Source organism: Staurois parvus, unplaced genomic scaffold (genome assembly GCF_062004578.1).
Source record: "Staurois parvus isolate SC_StPar_1 unplaced genomic scaffold, SC_StPar_1.0 ptg000097l, whole genome shotgun sequence".
Taxonomy (NCBI): domain Eukaryota; kingdom Metazoa; phylum Chordata; class Amphibia; order Anura; family Ranidae; genus Staurois; species Staurois parvus.
The window spans coordinates 4,051,353-4,072,664 of NW_028317893.1; the positions used below are offsets into that span (position 1 = coordinate 4,051,353).

General features: G+C 47.3%; 1 protein-coding gene across 3 annotated transcripts; it reads right to left on the bottom strand.

Annotated features, from left to right (window-relative positions):
• Positions 1 to 724: 724 nt before the first annotated feature.
• Positions 725 to 21,239, bottom strand: LOC149467890 (uncharacterized). Of its 3 annotated transcripts, none has more exons than XM_089671015.1 (5): positions 20,915 to 21,239; positions 1,879 to 2,200; positions 1,612 to 1,777; positions 1,396 to 1,519; positions 725 to 1,272 (listed from the first exon to the last, which is right to left on the bottom strand). In XM_089671015.1, the coding sequence occupies exons 2-5, from the start codon at positions 2,063 to 2,065 to the stop codon at positions 775 to 777; spliced, it is 975 nt and encodes a 324-aa protein (XP_089527141.1). In that variant the 5' UTR covers positions 2,066 to 2,200; positions 20,915 to 21,239; the 3' UTR covers positions 725 to 774. The 3 variants fall into 3 exon arrangements, with proteins under 3 accessions (XP_089527141.1, XP_089527139.1, XP_089527140.1); XM_089671013.1 differs by having other exon boundaries at positions 1,879 to 2,119; positions 20,910 to 21,239; XM_089671014.1 differs by having other exon boundaries at positions 20,910 to 21,239.
• Positions 21,240 to 21,312: the final 73 nt, after the last annotated feature.

Below are 21,312 nucleotides of genomic sequence, written 5' to 3' on the forward strand. Positions count from 1 at the left end.
GTCAAAGCTAGCTGCGGAAACTATGGGCTGAGAGGCTGCAAATCTTCGCACACACTTGTCATTCCAGCCACAGGAATTCAGATTCTTGCCACTGGAATTTGCAGTGTGTGCCAATCGCCAGTGTGAATGTAGCATAATGGTAGACACACTTCACTATGGTTTGTTCGCTTATGTGTTAACTGTTACACCAAGAACAAACAGTTCTTGGGTATTTTGAAACCACTTTTGTGTTTGCATCACCATTGTGTGTTAGCTGTTACAGCACAGCATTAAGAAACAGTAGTTAGGGGATACAAAAACACTTTGTATCACTAGAGAAATGCTTCTTCTGGGTGTAAATGTAAAAGCGGAACTATACTAACCTTCAGTCCAGAGATGCAGCATCTTGGAGCTCCCCACCAACATCTTCAGACTTCCAGGTCTTGATCGCTAGCCACTTACATCAGCTAGGCTGAGATGGCATCACTCCTGCTCATGCGTGGGAGTTCAGTCAGCTTCAGCATTGACAATTTGTACAATAAGAGGTGTGTGAGCAGCTCACTGTACAGGGGCAGACAGGCAGGTAAGTAACCTTAATGCGGAAGAGACAAAGAGCATCTCTTCCACATTAAAATGCTGCCTGTTCACCCATTTCTATTCTTAATTGTTACACCAGGAAAACACAGTTCTCAGGTAACAGCAATTCATGAACTTTCAGGAAGAATAAATACAAGACAAAACAGGATTATAGGCTTTAAGAAATGATTATTGCAAGATTAGGTCCTTGGACTTTTGTTATACCTGAGAGTGGTTTATGGCAGACTGTGCATATGTCACTGGGGTACTGGATGAGGATGGGGTGTAGGAAGTGGTATAATAGGAATCTGGAGAGGAGCAGTATGGGGTGGGTTGCATGCTGGTGGAGGGATGGCTGGCAGTGTAGGAGGCAGAGGTGGTGGCTGGGGTGGATACAGTCATCCGCGGAACAGGAAGATTTTCCCGATATGCGGATCTACAGGCTGCCAGATAACAGTAAATGTCATCTGTGGCCTGCATAGACCGTTGAAAAGGGAGATCTTCAAGCATGGGCAGTATACTACGGCAGAAAGCTACATGCCGGTTGGAATGATTAAGAAAAGCGTCCTCAGGTGGTTGCACCTTCTGGTGCCGTCTACGAATGTCATTTAATGTTTGGAGTATGTGGTCATCAATTGACGATGTAGCCTGCTGCCGTCGTGCATGCCGCGTCTGTCGAGTCTGCCAGACTGGTGTCTCTTCCTCTGCCACAGTACCCTTAAGAAATATAGCAAGAAAATTTGTAGATATATGGCTAGATTAAAGAGACAAATACATGACATGGATATATGTACATACATGTATTGATAGAGAGCAAAACAAAAAACAAATTATATGTACCTGTGTACTTAATGGAGATAATCGTGCTGCCATCTCCTCAGACGCTGTAGCAGAATGTGAGGGTCCCTCATCACTATCCTCGCCTTCCTCCTCTTCCTCCTCCTCAGCCAAGTTACTGGTTGTACTAAGAAATGAAAATTAGAAGTAAAGAGCAATAAATGAATGCCCTTACAATTTTAATAAGATCATCAAAATGTGCTGCCGATTTCTACTTACACCCTGGACTCCATTGGCCTTCTGAGAAATGCAAGCTCTGTGGCATATGGGTGAGGTCTGCGACGAGGTCCCCTTGCTGGGACACCACTTCTGGCCAGCTGTTCATCGGTTATATCTCGACGTAGACGGTCACGGAGTGACTTCCAACGTGTGCGGAACTCATCGCCTGCAATTTACCCAGATATTCAGGACACAATGCACAAAATACCATTTGTCTGTACACTGCTATGTACAATACATAGCAATGTAAAGGCAAATAGCTCTTACCTCTCAGCTTCTTGTCTTGTGGATTCAGTCGGTTCCAGCTCGGGGTCAGGGTTTTGTAAACCTCATCCCATGCCCTCAGCTTGTACACACGATCAGCATATTGTGGATGCTCAAGGTCCCACAGCTCTGCATGTTGCTCCACTGCTGCAATGAGTGCACTCTGGCTGACATCTTTGGTGCGCGGCATCCTTGCAGTTATGGCTGTGCTGCCAATGTTGTCTTGCACTGTGCATGTGGTACACTATTTTCAGATCGTAAAATATGAATACTTTTTTTTTCTTTGCAGGACAGTGCTTAAGTTTACATGTGTAGTTTCGTTTACCTGTGTATATACAAATATACTCATAAAATAATGCATTTCTATTTTTTTTACATTTTTGTTTGTGTTTTTTACAGATCTTTAAGCAGCTGTGTGCACTGGCCCACAGAAACAATGCAACATGTGTTCATATTTGGTAAACAAAATTCTGAATAATTCAAATTGTGGATCTTTTTTTTTCTTTTTTGCCTGTGTGCAATAGCTCTAACACAGTAGCCTGAACAGAATATGTGCATACATGCATAATATAGAAGGACAGTAAAGGCTAAGTTGACATTAGAATGCAGTGCTGGGAAATGTTCTGTGTGCGTTTCTCCCATGGTGTTTAAAATGCACTGCAGTTGTGCTCTGTAGTGGGTGTCAATGTTAAATCAATGACATACCAAATACAGGTCACAAACGTAGTGGGGATGATTTACTAAAACTGGAGAGTGCAAAATCTGGAGTAGCTCTGCATAGAAACCAATCAGCTTCCAGTTACTTTCAAAGTTTAGTTTAACAAGCTGAAATTAGAAGTCGATTGACTACCATGCACAGCTGCACCAGATTTTGCACTGTCCAGTTTTAGCAAATCAAGCCCAGTGTGTTTACCATGCGATCCACTTGCAGTGCGCTTCCAAAAGTAGTACATGCACTACTTTTAGTGTGATGCAGTGTGATTCGAGCCTATTCAAAATGAATGGGCTCAAATCACGCCGCACTGATATCACATGTGAATCGAACAGGAATGTGCGGTGATTTCCGGCACGATTCATAGTGTGAACTGAGTGTAAGAATTTGGCCACACACACAGCATTATAAAAGTATTAGAGGTTGTTGATAAAAAGCGTGTTAAATGCACATGCATTTATGATGTGTTGCACTTGAGTTTTTATGAGCAATGGTGTAAAAGGACCCTGTAATTCTCTGGCACTCACTTTCATTACTATGAAATATGGGTCCTGCCCAGTAACACATCTCTTCACCTAGTGCTGGGTGTAATGAGCAGAATTGTTTTGTTTTTTGTATGTACAATAGCTCTTCTCTGCATCTGTGTGTTGCAATTCTTTGTACATGTTACTATTCAGTTTTCTATGTACCCTGTGTTGCATTACACTGCATTTCTATACATGTAGGCATGTGTTTTCATGTCACTGGTTGTGAAGTAACAGGTCCCTGGAAGGCTAACACTCACCCTTTTTTCAGGGCTCATTCACACATAGTGCAATAACTGGTCTATTTACACACTAGACCAGTGATGATGAACCTTTTAGAGACCGAGTGCCAAACTGCAACCCAAAACCCACGTGTCTATTGCAAAGTGCCAACACTGCAATATTGTGGTGTGAATGAGGCACCTGCATTCATCTGGTGCAGAAAAATGCAGGCCACTGCACGTGGTGCAAATCAGCCCTGAATATCTTTGCATTGTGTTAATGGGCAAGTTCACATTTTCACAAAAAATGAAAGGAAGAACAAACTCCAAATATCCTGGCCACCCCCTGGATGTTTCGTGCGGCTGGTGGGTACAATGCAAATCACAACTCCCGCAATGACTATTTGTCATTCCCAGTATGAACTCAGATGTGTTCAAATCCTACTCAAAACCCACCTGACCTATTCTGCTAGAAAGCCATCACTGTGCACTGCCAATCATAAACGGCCAAAGCATTCCCCACCCCACAGCGACACGTACTGCATACATGCAGCTGCAGGGTGAGGAATGCCTAGAATTGGGGGTATGCAATGACAGCTTACTGGAGGGATAGGTCAGCTCAGTTTGGACTAGGATCCCAACATACCTGAGCTCACCCTTACTCACAATGGCAAGTGCTCAAGGTTTAAAGCAGGGCTTGAAATTTCCACGCACCTGCTCGCATTTGGCTAGTGAAAATAACATGAGGGCAAATGTGTCCCAGGCACCGCATCGGAGGGTGGGGGGCGGGTGTACCAGCAGCACCAACCTGCCCAGAGCACTGTGTTGAGGGGGGATGAACTGCTGGTGCAGCTCCTCAGTGACCGGAGTGATCGCAGTTTCACTCCTGTCACAGGGAGCAGCTCCAGACACTTGCTGGAGGGAGGACTAGGCTTTCTCCTCCCTCCTGCCTGCAGGGGGCAATAGACAGCCGGCACTAAGGAGTGAAGGCAGAGTGTCCTTCCTCTCTCCCCTTGTCATGTGACTTACCACATGACCGAAGGAGGGAAAGAAGGAGAAGCTGCATTCACAAGAAGATCTGTGAGTACAAAAGTAGAAAGGCAAGGTTACTCTGATGGGGACACCTGCTGTAAAGGGGGACTCTGATAGGGACACTCATTTTCATTTTATGTTTACCACTTGCCCTCTAGACTCTATTAAGTAATTGCTGTTATGTTTAAATGGACATAATAAAGCTATGTTAAAATTGCTGTTCATTTATTTTGGACTCTTTATTCTAACGCAGTGGTTCTCAACCTTTCTAATGCCGCGACCCCTTAATACAGTTCCTCATGTTATGGTGACCCCCAACCATAAAATTATTTTCGTTGCTACTTCATAACTGTAATTTTGCAGTGGGAGGAATCGTGCCCCGTCGTTGGTGTCAGTGGGGGGAGGAATCGTGCCCCGTCGTTGGTGTCAGTGGGGGGAGGAATCGTGCCCCGTCGTTGGTGTCAGTGGGGGGAGGAAACGTGCCCCGTCGTTGGTGTCAGTGGGGGGAGGAAACGTGCCCCGTCGTTGGTGTCAGTGGGGGGAGGAAACGTGCCCCGTCGTTGGTGTCAGTGGGGGGAGGAAACGTGCCCCGTCGTTGGTGTCAGTGGGGGGAGGAAACGTGCCCCGTCGTTGGTGTCAGTGGGGGGAGGAAACGTGCCCCGTCGTTGGTGTCAGTGGGGGGAGGAAACGTGCCCCGTCGTTGGTGTCAGTGGGGGGAGGAAACGTGCCCCGTCGTTGGTGTCAGTGGGGGGAGGAAACGTGCCCCGTCGTTGGTGTCAGTGGGGGGAGGAAACGTGCCCCGTCGTTGGTGTCAGTGGGGGGAGGAATCGTGCCTCGTCGTTGGTGTCAGTGGGAGGAATAGTGCCCCATCATAGGTATTAGTGAATCCAATGATGGGGCACTATTCCTCCCACTGACACCAAGGATACTTACCTTGCTGACCCCTGCTCCAGCCTGGGCTCGCTCGCTCCCTCCCTCTCCCATGGTACAGACACTTACCTGTCAGCTGTCTTCCTTCTCCGGCCGCTCTCCTCCTCTTCACCCGCTCGATCTTCGCGGTGCCGCTCGGCTCCTCCTCTCCAAGCTCCACCTCCTCGCCGGTGATTGGCCGCCTGTGTGCCTCTCCTGAGCTACAGTTCTGGCGGCCAATCACTGGCGAGGATTGATCCCGAGGGTGTGTCCAGATGACAGGGGCGGCATGTCATCCCGCCCACACCTGGAGACGGATAGAGCAGCGGTGTCTCGGTTCCTAACACCATCGGAAATATGTGTTTTCCGATGGTCTTAGGCGACCCCTGTGAAAGAGTCGTTCGACCCCCAAAGGGGTCGCGACCCCCAGGTTGAGAACCGCTGTTCTAAAGAAAAATGTAATTTCATAAGCTTTAAGGGGGCGTGGTTGGGGGCAAGGCTGGGGGACGGGCCTGGGGTGGGGTAACTGGTGGAGAGTAAGGTTTTTGCCTGGCTAGTAGGTCTAGACTTGAAATTTTAAGCCCTGGTTTATTTATTTATTTTTTTTACATTTAAATATTTATTAATTTTTCATATTATTACAAATATCCATGCAGGGAAACAATGCACATATAATCATTTATAACATTTCTACATTTCCCCTTCTAAAAACTCTTTTCTTTCCCGACCCACCTCCTCCCATACCCGCCCCCCCTCCCCCCTCCTCCCCCTCTGCAAGCTCTAACCCATTCTAGTCTCTCGAGGCTTATTCACTTTAAATAACATCCTAGATTATAGTTTTCTAGATTTCTCTTTCAATGCTGCTTTTTCCCACTTTTCCCATCTCTTATGATATACTCCCATTCTATCTTCCTGCATATGGTACGTTTTTTCCATTCTACCAATCTGGTTTACTCTATTAATCCAGTTTTCCTCCTTCGGTACCTCAGTTTTCTGCCAAAACTTGGGAATCAAACCTTTTGCCGCATTTAAGTAGTACCATATGCCTGACTCTTTATATTTATTTACTGATGTCTCAACATTATGTAGGAGGCACATCGTTGGGTCTAACCCTATGTCGTTTCCAGTTATTTCTTCAATCAATTTGACTATTGTCTTCCAGAAAGCTTGGATTTTCGGACATTCCCACCAAATGTGAAACACCGTGCCTATCTCTCCACATCCTCTCCAACACATTTTTGAATTTTCCCCAATCATCTTGTGCTCAACACTCGGTGTAATGTGCCATCGTGTCACACACTTATAATTAATCTCAACTTCTCTCATACCAACGTTCTCGTGTATCAGTCTAAATATCTTTCTCTGTTTATCCTCATCAAACACTACTTCCGTATCCCTTTCCCATTTTGTTATAAAAGTTAACTTTGTGTCTGTGTCTAATTCTGTGAGTATTCTATAAATTTTCGCAATACCGTGCTTCCCATCCCCCCGTGTTTCTAACAGCCTTTCAAACAAATTCCACTCCTGTTTTAATCTCAGGGGTTTCGGGAGATTTCCTATAAAACATTTCAATTGATGGTATTTCCATTCATCTATTCTAATAAAGATATCTCCCTTCTTCTCTGTTAATTCTTTAAATGGTCTCAATTCCCCCTCCACCAAAACATCTCTCAGTTGAGTATCTTCCTTTCTAAACCATCTCCCTGATATCTTATCCTTTCCTGGAGGGAAGTACTCAGTATTTGTAAGAGGCAATAGTATAGAATTAAATTCCCATTTCATATGTTTGTGTAAGTTGTCCCATACCCTTAAAACATTTAATGTATAAATACTTGTGCTTTCTTTAACCACTTGCCTACCAGGCACTTATACCCCCTTCCTTACCAGGCCAATTTTCAGCTTTCAGCGCTGCCGCACTTTGATTGACAATTGCGCGGTCATGCAACATTGTACCCATATGAAATTTTGATCATTTTTTTCTCACAAAATAGAGCTTTCTTTTGGTGGTATTTAATTGCCACTGGGCGCTTTACTTTTTGCGCTATAAATAAAAAATTGCAAAAAATTTGGAAAAAAAAATTTTTTTCTTTGTTTCTATTATAAAATTTTTCAAACAGGTATTTTTTCTCCTTCACTGATGTGCGTTGAGGCAGCACTGATGGGCACCGATGGGCACTGATAGGCAGCACTAAAGGGCACTGATAGGCAGCACTAATGAGGTGGCACGGATAGGCGGCACTGATAGACAGCACTAATGAGGTGTCACGGATAGGCGGCACTAATATGCAGCACTGATAGGCGGCACTGATAGGTGACACTGATGATGGGTACTGATAGACGGCACTGACTGGCATCACTGCTGGGCACTGATAGACGGCACTGACTGGCACAACCCCTGGGCACTGACTGGCAGCACTGCTGGGCTGCACTGGTGGGTGGCACTGGTGGGCAGCACTGGTGGGTGGGCACAGGTGGGTGGCACTTCGGGGCACAGGTGTGTGAAACTGCAGAGTGGCACAGGTGGGTGCACTGCTGGGCACAGGTGGGTGCACTGCTGGGCACAGGTGGGCGGAACTTGCGGGTGGCACTGCTGGGCACCGATCATCAGGGCACTGATCATCAGTGTCCTGATGATCGGTGCCGATCCCCGCTGTGACAACTGCCGGTTCTCGGCAGTACTTTCCTCACGATCTGACAGCGTGAGGAAAGTGCAGCCGAGAACCGGCACTTGCATTTCCCTGTGATCAGCGTGTCATTGGACACCACTGATCACGTGGTAAAAGGACACAGCGATCACGGAGATCGCCGGGTGCGCGCAGGAGAGCGCGTTCTGGGGGGACGTCATATGACGTCCACCCAGAACTGGCCGGCCGCAGTGAAGCCGTCATTCGGCTATCTGCGGTCGGCAACTAGAGGTCTGAATTTCACATTGTAGGTGCATTCCCACTCTGAGAGACAGACTTTAAAAAAAAAATTCAGGAAATCACCTTGTATGATTTTTAAAGAATTTATTTGTCTTGCACTGCTGAACATAAGTATTTGAACACCTGAGAAAATCATTGTTAATATTTTTTGGTACAGAAGCCTTTGTTTGCAATTACAGAGGTCAAACGTTTCCTGTAGTTCTTGACCAGGTTTGCACACACTGCAACAGGGATTTTGGCCCACTCCTCCACACAGATCTCCTCTAGACCTGTCAGGTTTCGGGGCTGTCGCTGAGCAACACAGAGTTTCAGCTCCCTCCAAAGATGTTCTATTGGATTTAGGTCTGAAGACTGGCTAGGCCACTCCAGAACCTTGATATGCTTCTTATGGAGCCACTCCTTGGTTATCCTGGCTGTGTGCTTCGGGTCGTTGTCATGTTGGAAGACCCAGCCACAACCCATCTTCAATGCTCTGACTGAGGGAAGGAGGTTGTTGCTCAAAATCTCACAATAAATGGCCCCATTCATCTTCTCCTTTAATACAGTGCAGTCGTTCTGTCCCCTTCGCAGAAAATCACCCCCAAAGCATGATGTTACCACCCCCAGTAGGGATGGTGTTCTTGGGATGCAACTCATCCTTCTTTTTCCTCCAAACACGACGAGTGAAGTTTAGACCAAAAAGTTGTACTTTGGTCTCATCTGACCACATGACTTTCTCCCATGCCTCCTCTGGATCATCCATATGGTCATTGGTAAACTTCAGACGGGCCTGGACATGTGATGACTTGAGCAGGGGAACCTTCCGTGCAATGCACGATTTGAAACCATGACGGCGTAGTGTTCTACCGACAGTGACCTTTGAAACTGTGGTCCCAGCTCTCTTCATGTCATTGATCAGCTCATCCCTTGTAGTTCTGGACTGATTCCTCACCTTTCTTATCAGTGATACCCCACAAGGTGAGATCTTGCATGGAACCCCAGTCCGAGAGAGACTGTCAGTCGTCTTTAGCCTCTTCCGTTTTCTAACAATTGCTCCAACAGTTGATCTATTTTCACCAAGCTGCTTGGCAATTGCCCCGTAGCCCTTTCCAGCCTAGTGGAGGTCCACAATTTTGTCTCTGGTGTCTTTTGACAGCTCTTTGGTCTTGCCCATGGTAGTAGTTGGCGTCTGACTGACTGTGGGGTGGCCAGGTGTCTTTAATGAGCTCAGACAGGTGCTACTAAGTTAGATTAATGAGTGGAGTAGAGGTGGACTTTTTAAAGGCACAGTAACAGGTCTTTGAGAGCCAGAATTCTTGCTGTTTCTTAGGTGTTCAAATACTTACAGTTGTGTCCAAAATTATTCAACCCCCACTGAAATTGAGTGTTTTGGCCAGTTTGACATTGCTTTTGATCATTCAGTCATCTTGCTTACATTTACATTAAAGAGGCACTTGTAGGTCAGACAAATATAACATAACAGTTATAATGAAATAACCACAAATGTCTTTTCTGTGCTCACAGCATTATCAGTTTTATTCAACCCCCAAGTGACATTCAATCTTAGTACTTAGTACAGCATCCTTTTACAGTTATAACAGCTTTTAAACGTGAAGCATAGCTTGACACAAGTGTCTTGCAGCGATCTACGGGTATCTTCGCCCATTCTTCATGGGCAAAGGCCTCCAGTTCAGTCACATTCTTAGGCTTGCGCACTGCAACTGCTTTCTTTAAGTCCCACCAGAGGTTCTCAATCGGATTTAAGTCTGGTGACTGCGATGGCCACTCCAAAATGTTCCAGCCTTTCCTCTGCAACCATGCTCTAGTGGACTTGGAGGTATGCTTGGGATCATTGTCCTGTTGAAAGGTCCAACGTCTCCCAAGCCTCAGGTGTGTGACGGACTGCATCACGTTTCCATCCAATATCTCCTGGTACTGAAGAGAATTCATGGTACCTTGCACACGCTGAAGCTTCCCTGTACCTGCAGAAGCAAAACAGCCCCAAAGCATGATTGACCCTCCACCATGCTTCACAGTAGGCAAGGTGTTCTTTTCATCATAGGCCTTGTTCTTCCTCCTCCAAACATAGCGTTGATCCATGGGCCCAAACAGTTCTAATTTTGTTTCATCAGTCCACAGAACACTATCCCACAACTTTTGTGGTTTGTCCACATGGCTTTTGGCATACTGCAGTCGACTCTTCTTATTCTTTGGAGACAGCAAGGGGGTACGCCTGGGAGTTCTGGCACGGAGGCCTTCATTACGCAGTGTGCGTCTTATTGTCTGGGCTGAAACTTCTGTACCCACATCTGACAAATCTTTTCTCAGTTCCTCAGCAGTCACACGGGGACTTCTCTCCACTCTACGCTTCAGGTAGCGCACAGCAGTCGAAGTCAGCATCTTCTTTCTGCCACGACCAGGTAGCGTTTCAACAGTGCCCTTTGCCTTGAATTTGCGAATGATGCTTCCTAAGGTGTCTCTTGGTATGTTTAACATCTTTGCAATCTTCTTATAGCCATTGCCCTTCCTGTGAAGAGAAATCACCTCTTCTCTTGTCTTCCTGGACCATTCTCTTGCCTTCACCATGTTTGTAACCACACCAGTAAATGTCTAGAAGGAGCTGAGTATCACAGTCATTTTAAAGCTGCCTAATTGGTGCTTATTATGCTTGATTGCTGCTCGGTGACATCCACAGGTGTTTTCAATACCTGATGGAAAGCACCTGTATGAACCTCTGTTCTTCAGAGTGGTAGTCTTTAAGGGGTTGAATAATTGTGGCAATGAAGAAACCACATAAGAACCATTTACTACTGTATTACATAAACAATTGATGTCATTTTAGTTGCATTTGGGTAGTTACAACGTCCTTGTAGGATTTGATTCTGAATACAATTCCAAATGTACACTATAGTCCCTAAACCCCTTTACAGCATTGGGGGTTGAATAATTTTGGACACAACTGTATGTTCAGCAGTGCAAGACAGAACTGGCCGGCTGCAGTGAAGCCGTCATTCGGCTATCTGCGGTCGGCAACTAGTTAATTCCTCTAAACTGTGCTGGAACCCATATCATCTTACTAAATCTAATCCCACTAAGCTCATTTTCAATCTTTACCCAACTTTTCCCCTTATGGTTAAATGTCCAGTCGTATATTCTTGCTAAGACCACTGCTTTATAAGATCTCTTGACATCTGGCAGACCCAATCCTCCCTTCTCTTTAGTCCTACTTAATATTTCATATGATATTCTTGGCTTTTTATTCTTCCATATATATCTTGTTAACATTTTTTTTATTATCTTAAAGAAGGCCTCTGGAATTTTAATTGGTACCATTTGGAATCTATACAATATTTTAGGTATAATTACCATTTTGACTAGGTTTATACGTCCTATCCAGGATGAGTTTCCTCCTTCTAATGTTTTTCATTCTTCCCTAATCTCGTTTATCAAAGAAATATAGTTTAATCTATATAAATGCTTAGATGAGACAGAGAGTTTTATTCCTAGGTATTTTATATCTTTTTCTCTCCATATAAAGGGGAATTCTTTTTGTATCTTTTCTTTTTCGTTCTTTGGTATATTAATATTCAAAATCTCTGTTTTTGTTGGGTTAATTTTTAGATTTGATAATTCACCATACTCCTTCAGGATCTTCATTATATTTGGGAGTGTTATTTGGGAATTCCCCACATAGAACAATAAATCGTCCGCAAAGGCCGCTACTTTATGTTCTATAGTTTCTATCTGAATTCCCTTTACCGCTCCACTATTCCTAATTATTGACAACAGAGGTTCGAGTGACAAAACATATAGTAAAGGGGACAGTGGGCAGCCCTGTCTTGTTCCATTAGACATCCCAATGGGGTCTGATCTTTCCCCATTTACCGTAATAATTGCGGTAGGCTCCCTATATAATTTACTTATCCACTCACGCATTCTATCTCCTATCCCCAGCACTTTTAAGCTGTCCACATGAATCCCCAGTCCACTCTATCAAATGCCTTCTCTGCATCAATTGACAAGAGCACCACCGGGGCTTTCCCTTTTCTACTTTTCTGAATGAGCATCAGGGTTCTTAAGCCGTTATCTCTACCCTCTCTCCCTGGTACAAAGCCCACCTGGTCTCCATGGATCCAATCAGACATTAGACCTTTCAACCTGTTTGCTAAGACCTTTGCATACAGTTTGTTATCCGTGTTCAACAATGAAATTGGTCTATAACTGGAGCACTGAGAGGGATCTTTTCCCTCCTTGTGAATAAGTACTACATGTGCCTGTAAAGATTCTCTCCTCACCTCCATCCCACCTCCCAAAGCATTCATATACATCTTCAACTTGGGTAACAGTAATTCACTGAATTTCTTATAATACTTAACTGTGTAACCATCCGGGCCTGGGCTTTTTCCTCCCCCTGTACTTTTTAATGCTGCTTTAAATTTCTTCCTGGGAAATTGCCACGTCCAAGGAGTTCAACTGAGCTTCACTTAGTTTTGGTAGTCCCGCATTTTTTAAATACATCATCCTTTTTTCATTAATTCCCTCTCGGGTTTCTTTTGGAGAGCCTTGGGGACTGATATTATATAACTTTCTATAATAATCCGTGAACACTTTAATAATCCCTTTAGTTGAATGGACCAACTCCCCCTTGGGACTTTTTATCTTTTCTATATAGTTTCTATTTTTCTTTTTATTCAAAGCTCTCATTAAATATTTTCCTGGTCTATCTCCCCATCTATATCTCTCACTTAAGACTTTATTATAAACTCTTCTCTTCTCCTCATCCATCAACATCTCTAGCTCCTCTTTTTTATCCATTAACTTCTGTCTTGTATCTTTTGTTATTTTCTTCTTGTGGATCTGCTCCAGGTCCAGTATTTCTTTTAAAAGCCCACTGACCCTCTCTCTTCTTTCTTTTTTCTTCCTAGCTCCTGCCGCAATCAGGATTCCTCTTATAAATACCTTATGACTCTCCCAAACTGTAGCTATCGATACTTCCTCTGTTTCGTTCTCCTTAAAATATACCTTAATCTCTTTCTCGATCTTCTGAGCTATATCCTCATCCAGAAGAAGGGCCTCATTTAACCTCCACCCTAGACCTCCAGTCCACCTTCTTCCCCATCCCATTTTCATTACGATAGGGGCATGGTCAGAGAACGTTCTTGTCTCTATTTCTATTTTAACCAAAAGTTCAATGAGTTGATGATCTATTAGAATATAATCTAATCTCGAGTATGTCTCATGTGCATTAGAGAAGAAGGTATAGTCTCTGTCTTTCATATGCATAATTCTCCAAGTGTCCACTAGTTGATACTCATGAATCACTTTTTTCAAAGCTCTCAGAGACCTACCCCCCTCTCTTTGGACAGAAGAAGTAGCGTCTTTTTGTGGATCCATACAGAAATTTAAATCTCCCGCTACTATCAATCGCCCTTTTTTGAATTCTATCAATTTTTTCAGCAGACTCTTCATATACATCTCCGGTTTCTTATTGGGGCAATATATATTGGCTAATGTACACTCAATCCCCTGAAGTTTACCTTTCAAAAATAAAAATCTTCCCTCATGATCGGTCATTCTATCCTCCAACTCGAATCTCATATTCTTTGCCAATCCTATTGCCCTATCCTATTGAGAATCTGCGTAGTACCATGTTGGATAATATTTAGATTTCAATTTCACATTTGCCTCTAACTCAAAGTGTGTCTCCTGTAAGAATACCACTGACGTTGCCCTGTGATGTAACTCCTTAAACAACTTAAATCTTTTCCCTGGACAACTCAGCCCATTCACGTTATAAACTGTATTTCTTCCATCCTTCTTATTTCACTCTATCTCTCCTCCAAATTGCCTCTTCCTCTTTATCCCTACTATCATGCAGAGTTTTAACCCAATAACCCCTCCCCTCCCTCCCTCCAACCCAACTCCCATCCCACCCCCCCTCCCGTCCCTCATTCTTTTTTTTCCCCCCTACCCATTTTTAGGCTTAGATACTGCCTATAAATCATTTGTGGCTCTATTCCCACCATTGATTTGGTACTTTGGGCGTAAGCTCCTCCCATGGTCAGCTAGCCTCTCCTCCGACCTCCCCAGGACCCCTCTCTCTATCCACAGGACTCAGGGAGATACTAAAATCTTCACTTCCCCCCTCAACCTAAGCTCCAGAGGGACTACTATTTTAACAAAGGTGGGGCCTGGGGGGGGGGGGGGGGGGTCGAGAGAGAAAGAGGAGAGAAAAACAAAAACAAAAAAAAAAAACAACGTTTTTACTTTATTCTCCATCCCCTCTCTCCCCACCCCCAGACCACCCCTCCCCCCGACCCGCTGCCAGTCCTCTTTTCTGGTATCTTCTGTATCTTTTTTTTCTTCCTCTTCTTCCCACCCCGTTATCACCATTCTTTGCAGTTTCAGTCTGTCACAAAAATCTCTCAGTTCCTCCGGGTATCTCAGATATGCTGTAACACCATTTTTCCAGCCAATTAAACAAGCTGGAATACCCCATCTATACTGCACATTCTGTTTTCTCATTTGTTCCAACAAGGGTCTCAGGGATCTCCTTTTCCATAGGGTCTCCGATGTTAAGTCCGCAAAAATTTGGATATTTAAGTCTCCATACTTAATTAATGATCTTCCTTTAATCTTCCTCCATATCTCATCTTTGACCCCAAATTTTTGGAACTGGACCACTGTATCTCTTGGTCTTTCTTTCTCAGCAGCTTGATTGAACTTTCCTATTCTGAACACTCCATCCAGTTTAATCCCGTCTGTTTCAGGTCTGCCTCTTATGGAGTTTAGAATTTTTACAACTAGATCAAATAGTAATTCCCCTTTTACATGCTCTGGAATTCCTCGTACTCTGAGGTTACGCCTTCTTTCTTTATTTTCTTGAACTTCCATCCTATAGAGCAATTTTTTCTGGGTATTCTCCAAATAGGTTATTTTTTTCTCTAGATTATCTATGGTTTGGGCCTGGTTTTTAACTTTCTCCTCTGATTCTTCCACTCTCGATAACAGATGTCCCAAATCATTCCGCATAGCTGTCATTTCATGTTTTATCGTTTTTTCTAGATTTTGGAACATTTCTATCATCTCCTTTTTATTTGGTACTTGTAGTTCACCGTCTGATTCTTTTTTTTCCAAGGCATCTGTTGTTAAGTGGCTACAGCTACTATTCATACCCATTGATAATCTAGGACTATTTCCCAAGCTAATGTCCATTTCCCCTTTTGCGCTTGCGCCTTGGGCCCTTTCTGGAGTAATATTTCCGTGTGATGTAAATTTCTTTATCGTACCTGTTTGAGACCCTTTGCGCCCTGCTCCCTTAGGGCCTTTATTCTTCATGTCCTCAAAATATCTGATTTCTTCTCTTATTCTCAAAATGGTGTTATACCAGTCCTTTAATTTGTGAACCAGACAAGCCTGCAGATTTTCCTTATGATTTTTACTCTCCTAGGACACCTGGAGCTCTTCTCATCTTCTCATTTTTTAACCCTGGGAATCCTCCCCTCCTCTCCTTCACCCCTTGGTCTCCTATGTCTCTCGGGGGTCCCCCACACAATAAGCCCCCAGCAGCTCTCACTCACCCTTCCTCTTCTCAAACGGTGGCTCCGAGCTTTTAGATGTAGGGCTTTCGCAGCGGCTCAGTCCTAGGGGGGATTCCACTGGGTTTCCACTTTTCTCCTCCTATTTTTGTTGGAGATCGTCCCAGGGAAGCAGGGTGGGTCTCTTAGATCTCCTGGGTCACCCAGACCCAGGATCGATCAGCTGACTGGGGGGGTTTAAGCACATGTAAGCCGGCGGCTCCCTCTTACATCGGGACGCCGGCCGGTTTTCTCCTTCTCCCAGAGATCCTCCGGGGCTGGTCACGTGCTCTCACCACGTCACCTCGCCTCTCAGCCTCCTGGATCTCTCACTTGTGAAGCGCCGGGTGGACCAGCGCGTCACTGCCACCTCCGTCCTGGTCCCATCTCCGGCTCTCTCGTCTCCGCTCCGCAGCCTGTCAGACTCCGGTGAGTCGGATCCCAGATCCCTGCTCCAGGGGGTCACTTGGGAGGTCTGGTAGAGAAGCTTTGCAGGGAGCTATTGCCCCACGCTCCCTGCAGCCGCCATGTTCAGGCTCCTCCCCTCCAGGGCTGTAAGCCCTGGTTTAGAGCATGTGTCAAAACACAAGGCCCACAGGCCGAGTCTGGCCCACCAGGCCATTTTAGGTGGCTCTCGCACCTCTCCTACAGCTGTGGCACCTTGTCTCAACAGTCAGCAGCAGAGAGCAGGGCAGAACTCCTCCGTCGATGCTGCGCTTCTCCATCCAGACTCAGAAAGGCTTGTTTCTTCCCCCTTTTTCAGCAGTCGGCAGCAGTGAGTACAGAACTCCTCCTACAGATGCTGTGCCTCTCTGTGCAGCTGCAGCACCCCCCTCGTCTCTGCCCCCACCTTGTCTCAGCAGTAGAGAGGACAGAACTCCTACAGATCCTGCACCTCTCTGCCTGCACAGCAGCTGCACCTCTTTGTATCCGCCTTTCATGGTCTCAGCACTCAGCAGAATCCAGCAGCTGGCTCCAGCTCTTCACCAGACCCGGCACTTTTTGCATCCCAGCGGCAGCACAAAGTAAGTGGGTGCACTGTGATGTAAGGGAGGGTGGGGGACTCTTGATGTATGATGGTGGTGGGGGTGCTATGGACACCTAGTCTTACAAATACAACTGGCCCTTTAAGGGAATAATGCTGATGTGGTCCTCAATGAAACTGAGTTTGACACCCATTTATTTATTTATCGAGTTTATATAGCGCCAAAGGGTTTGCTCAGCGCTGTACAATAGATGGGGGACAATACATGAAACAGAACAGTAACATCAAACAGTACACAAGGGGTAAGAGGGCCCTACTCTTTCGAGCTTACAATCTAGGAGGGAGGGGGTAGAGGCACAGGAGGAAACAGCTGTGGGGGATGGAGTGGTAGGAGGAGGGAAGGGCAGCGGCTGTTAGGTGAGGGTGGGGTAGGCTTCCCTGAAGAGGTGGGTTTTCAGGGAGCGCCTGAAGGTGAGGAGGGAAGGTGACAGTCTGATGGATTGGGGTAGTGAGTTCCAGAGGATGGGGGAGGACCTGGAGAAGTCTTGCAGTCGTGCGTGGGAGGAGGAGACCAGGGAGCGAGATAGAAGGAGGTCCTGTGAAGAGCAAAGGGTACGGGTAGGGTGGTACCTGGGAATCAGGTCGGTGAGGTAGTTAGGGGCAGTGTTGTGAATGGCCTTATAGGTCAGGGTGAGCAATTTGAATTTAATGCGTTGGGCAATGGGGAGCCAGTGGAGGGAGAGGCAGAGGGGGGTGGCAGAGGTGGAGCGGCTGGTGAGGTGGAGGAGTCTGGCCGCTGAGTTCAGGATGGTCTGAAGCGGGGAGAGCCTGCACTGGGGTAGGCCGGTGAGGAGGGAGTTGCAGTAGTCCAGGCGTGAGATAATCAGGGAGTGTACTAGTAGTTTAGTGGTGTCTGGGGTAAGGAAGGAGCGTATCTTGGAGATGTTCCGGAGGTGGAGCCTGCATGTGTTTGTGAGAGATTTGATATGAGGTTGAAAGGAAAGGTTTGAGTCCAGAATGACGCCAAGGACCTTGGCTTGCTGGGCGGGATTGATGGTGGTGTTGTTGGTAGTGATGGAAAGGATGGGGGGGGGCGCGGGCTGGGGGGAAGATGAGAAGCTCGGTTTTGGAGAGGTTGAGTTTGAGGAAATGGAGCGACATCCAGTCAGAGATGTCGTTTAGGAGGTGAGTGATGCGTGCGGAGAATGTGGGGGTGAGGTGAGGGGTGGATAGGTAGATTTGAGTATCATCAGCATAGAGGTGGTAATTGAAGCCGTGGGAGTGTATGAGTTTGCCAAGGGAGGAGGTGTAGATGGAGAAGAGAAGGGGTCCAAGGACAGAGCCCTGGGGGACCCCAACAGAGAGGGGGAGTGAGGAGGAGGTGGCACCGTTGTAGGAAACACTGAAGGAGCGTTGGGATAGATAGGACGAGAACCAGGAGAGAGCGGTGTCTCTGATGCCAAGGGAGAGTAGTTTATTAAGGAGGAGGGGGTGGTCGACTGTGTCAAAGGCCGCGGAGAGGTCTAGGAGGAGGAGGACAGAGTAGTCGCCTTTGGCTTTGGCGGTTAGTAGATCGTTGGTGATTTTGAGGAGGGCAGTTTCGGTGGAGTGAAGGGGACGGAAGCCGGACTGTAGTGGGTCAAGGAGGTTGCTGTCAGTCAGGTGGGCGCTTAGGCGATCGAAGACCAAGCGCTCAAGGAGCTTGGAAGTGAGTGGCAGCAGGGAAATTGGTCTGAGGTTGTTGAGGTCAGTGGGGTCCAGGGAGGGCTTTTTGAGTATGGGGGTGATGTGCGCATGTTTTAGGGGGGAGGGGAAGACGCCAGTAGAGAGGGAGAGATTAAAGATGTGGGTAAGGGAGCGGATGAGGGAAGAGGGGGGTGACCGGAGGAGTTGAGAGGGGATAGGGTCCAGGGGGCAGGTAGTGAGGCGGGCTTCTGAGAAGACTCTGCCGACTTCCTCAGTGGTAGTAGGGCTGAGGGAGTGCAGTGATGGGGGGGTTACGGTAGGCAGGGCCTTGGGTGTGGTGGGGGGCAGTGCCGTTGCGAGGTCAGAGGAGGGGAGAGATGAGGGGGTGATGGAAGGGGGGAGGCTAGATGGGGAGGCAGATTGCAAGTTGACTATGTCCTTGCGGATTGCGTCAATCTTGTTGTGGAGATGAGTGGCAATCTCGTGGGCGGTAAGTGAGGTACTGAGTGGAGGAGGGGGGGGAGAGAGCAGGGAGTTGAAGGTGGAGAAGAGTCGGCGAGGGCAGGTGGAGAGGGTGTTAATCAGGTTAACAAAGTAGGCCTGCTTGGCGGCGTGGAGGGAGGAGGTGTAGGTGAGGAAGGCAGATTTGTAGAGGGAGAATGCATGAGGGGACCTGGTTTTGCGCCATAGTCTCTCCAGCGCACGACTGCGACGTTTGAGGCATTTAGTGTGGTCGTTCTGCCATGGTTGGAGCGGTCTGGGTTTGATGTTGCGTGTGGTTAGGGGTGCCAGAGAGTCTAGGGTAGCTGATAGTGAGTTGTTGTACGTGGAGGTGGCTAGGTCAGGACATGACAGTGGAAGGATGCTGTCGTGTAAGCGGTCGGCAGCCGAGTGGAGGGGGGCCGGGTGCAGGTTGCGGCTGGTGATGGTTTGGCGCACTGGGGGGGGGGGAGTTAGGGGAAGGGGAGGTGGAGAACGTGAGGAGGTGGTGGTCGGAGAGAGGGAAGGGGGTGTTAGTGAAGTGGTTGAGGGTACAGAGGTGGGAGAAGACGAGGTCCAGGGTGTTCCCATAGATGTGGGTGGAGGATTGAGTGTATTGTGTGAGTGTGAAGGAGGAGGTTAGGTGGAGGAGTTGGGAGGTAGCTGGGGTGTTGTCATTGATGAGGATGTTGAAGTCCCCGAGGATGATGGTCGGTAGCTCAGAGGAGAGGAAGAAGGGAAGCCAGGCGGCGAAGTCATCCAGGAAGCGGGCTATGGATCCGGGGGGCCTGTAGATCACTGCGATCCTTAGGGGGGTGGGTGAGAAGAGCCGGATGCAGTGAGCCTCGAAGGAGGAGAAGGTTAGGGAGGGGGGGGTTAGGGAGGACCTGAAAGGTGCTCAGCGGTGATTGGAGCAGGCCGACACCACCACCTTTGTGACCGCTCAGTCTTGGTGAATGGGACCAGACGAGACCTCCATGGGAGAGTGCCCATGGTCTAGAGCAGTGGTCTCCAAATTGTAGCCCTCTGCTAGCTTCTATCTGACCCTTGGGCACCATTTCATCACCTGATACCAACATTGGGGCCCAATTGCTCCCACGGATGACACCACCGATGTGGATAAATTGCTCCTACAGATGACAAACGATGGGGCTCAACTACTCCCACTGACGACAACAACGATAGGGCTTCCATTTACTCCCACTGGCACCGACGATGGGGCCCGCCAGTTGCTCCCACTGGCACCGACGATGGGGCCCGCCAGTTGCTCCCACTGGCACCGACGATGGGGCCCGCCAGTTGCTCCCACTGGCACCGACGATGGGGCCCGCCAGTTGCTCCCACTGGCACCGACGATGGGGCCCGCCAGTTGCTCCCACTGGCACCGACGATGGGGCCCGCCAGTTGCTCCCACTGGCACCGACGATGGGGCCCGCCAGTTGCTCCCACTGGCACCGACGATGGGGCCCGCCAGTTGCTCCCACTGGCACCGACGATGGGGCCCGCCAGTTGCTCCCACTGGCACCGGTGGGAGGTTCTGGGACACCTTGATGACGCCAGATGAAGAAGTCTCAAAAAAACATACAAGTATTGAAAGAAGCCTCAGCTGCGCTCCTCATTGGTCATCATGGTCACATAGATGCCATGGCAAGCATTGTGATGGATCCTCACTCCGGGGATGTGTATTACAGGGGATGGACGGCTATACTCCTGAGATTTAAAGTTTGCGCCGATTTCCTGAAAAGACCAAACTTGCCCTTGGAGTGTACAAACACTGACAAGGCATTGCTGTGTGAGCCCCATTGATCTCTATGTGCCCTGGCAGTACAGGACACTGGTCACTGCACAGTGTGAATGAGCCCCATCGCCCAACACACAAGTCCTCCATAACAGCACCTTCTACTCTATGTAGGTGAACACAAAGCATTGGAGTGGCGAGGACAGACATGGACTTTGCAGAAAATGTCATTACTGAAGGCAGCTGGGCCACTTCTGCTATACTTACCGTACCATGGAATGTTTGGAATAACAAGCGGCACCGTGCACGGGCAAACTCCTCACAGACCATGAAGGAAGTAGAGTCCGGGGAGCCAGGAATCCTGGGAAATGTAGTCCTCATTCACTCCCTCCATTGCCAACATGATGGTATACAAGTCTCCACACGTCCACCGATTGGATGGGAGCTCCTGGTACACATTCGTGTGTGATTTCCTATTCCCATTCTGTACATATATTCTTCAGTGTCATTCCTGAGCTATAATGGAGGACTATTCTCCGGATCCGTGTTCTCCTAGGCAGAATACTGCAGACATATTGTTGAAGCCGGCTGCAGTATATCTATACAGGGTCTCCACAAACATGGCTGCGGACGTATCCAGGGACATAACGTCACTTACACTTCTATACGA

What these genes read in the sequence shown, in the direction of transcription:
- LOC149467890 (XM_089671013.1), bottom strand. Translation starts at nt 21,023, where the DNA reads ATGAGGACTACATTTCCCAGGATTCCTGGCTCCCCGGACTCTACTTCC. An exon ending in TCCAAACATTCCATGGTACG is followed by an intron (nt 2,120 to 20,909) that starts GTAAGTATAGCA and finishes ATCTGAAAATAG; the next exon opens with TGTACCACATGCACAGTGCA. An exon ending in AGGCCAATGGAGTCCAGGGT is followed by an intron (nt 1,520 to 1,611) that starts GTAAGTAGAAAT and finishes TTCATTTCTTAG; the next exon opens with TACAACCAGTAACTTGGCTG.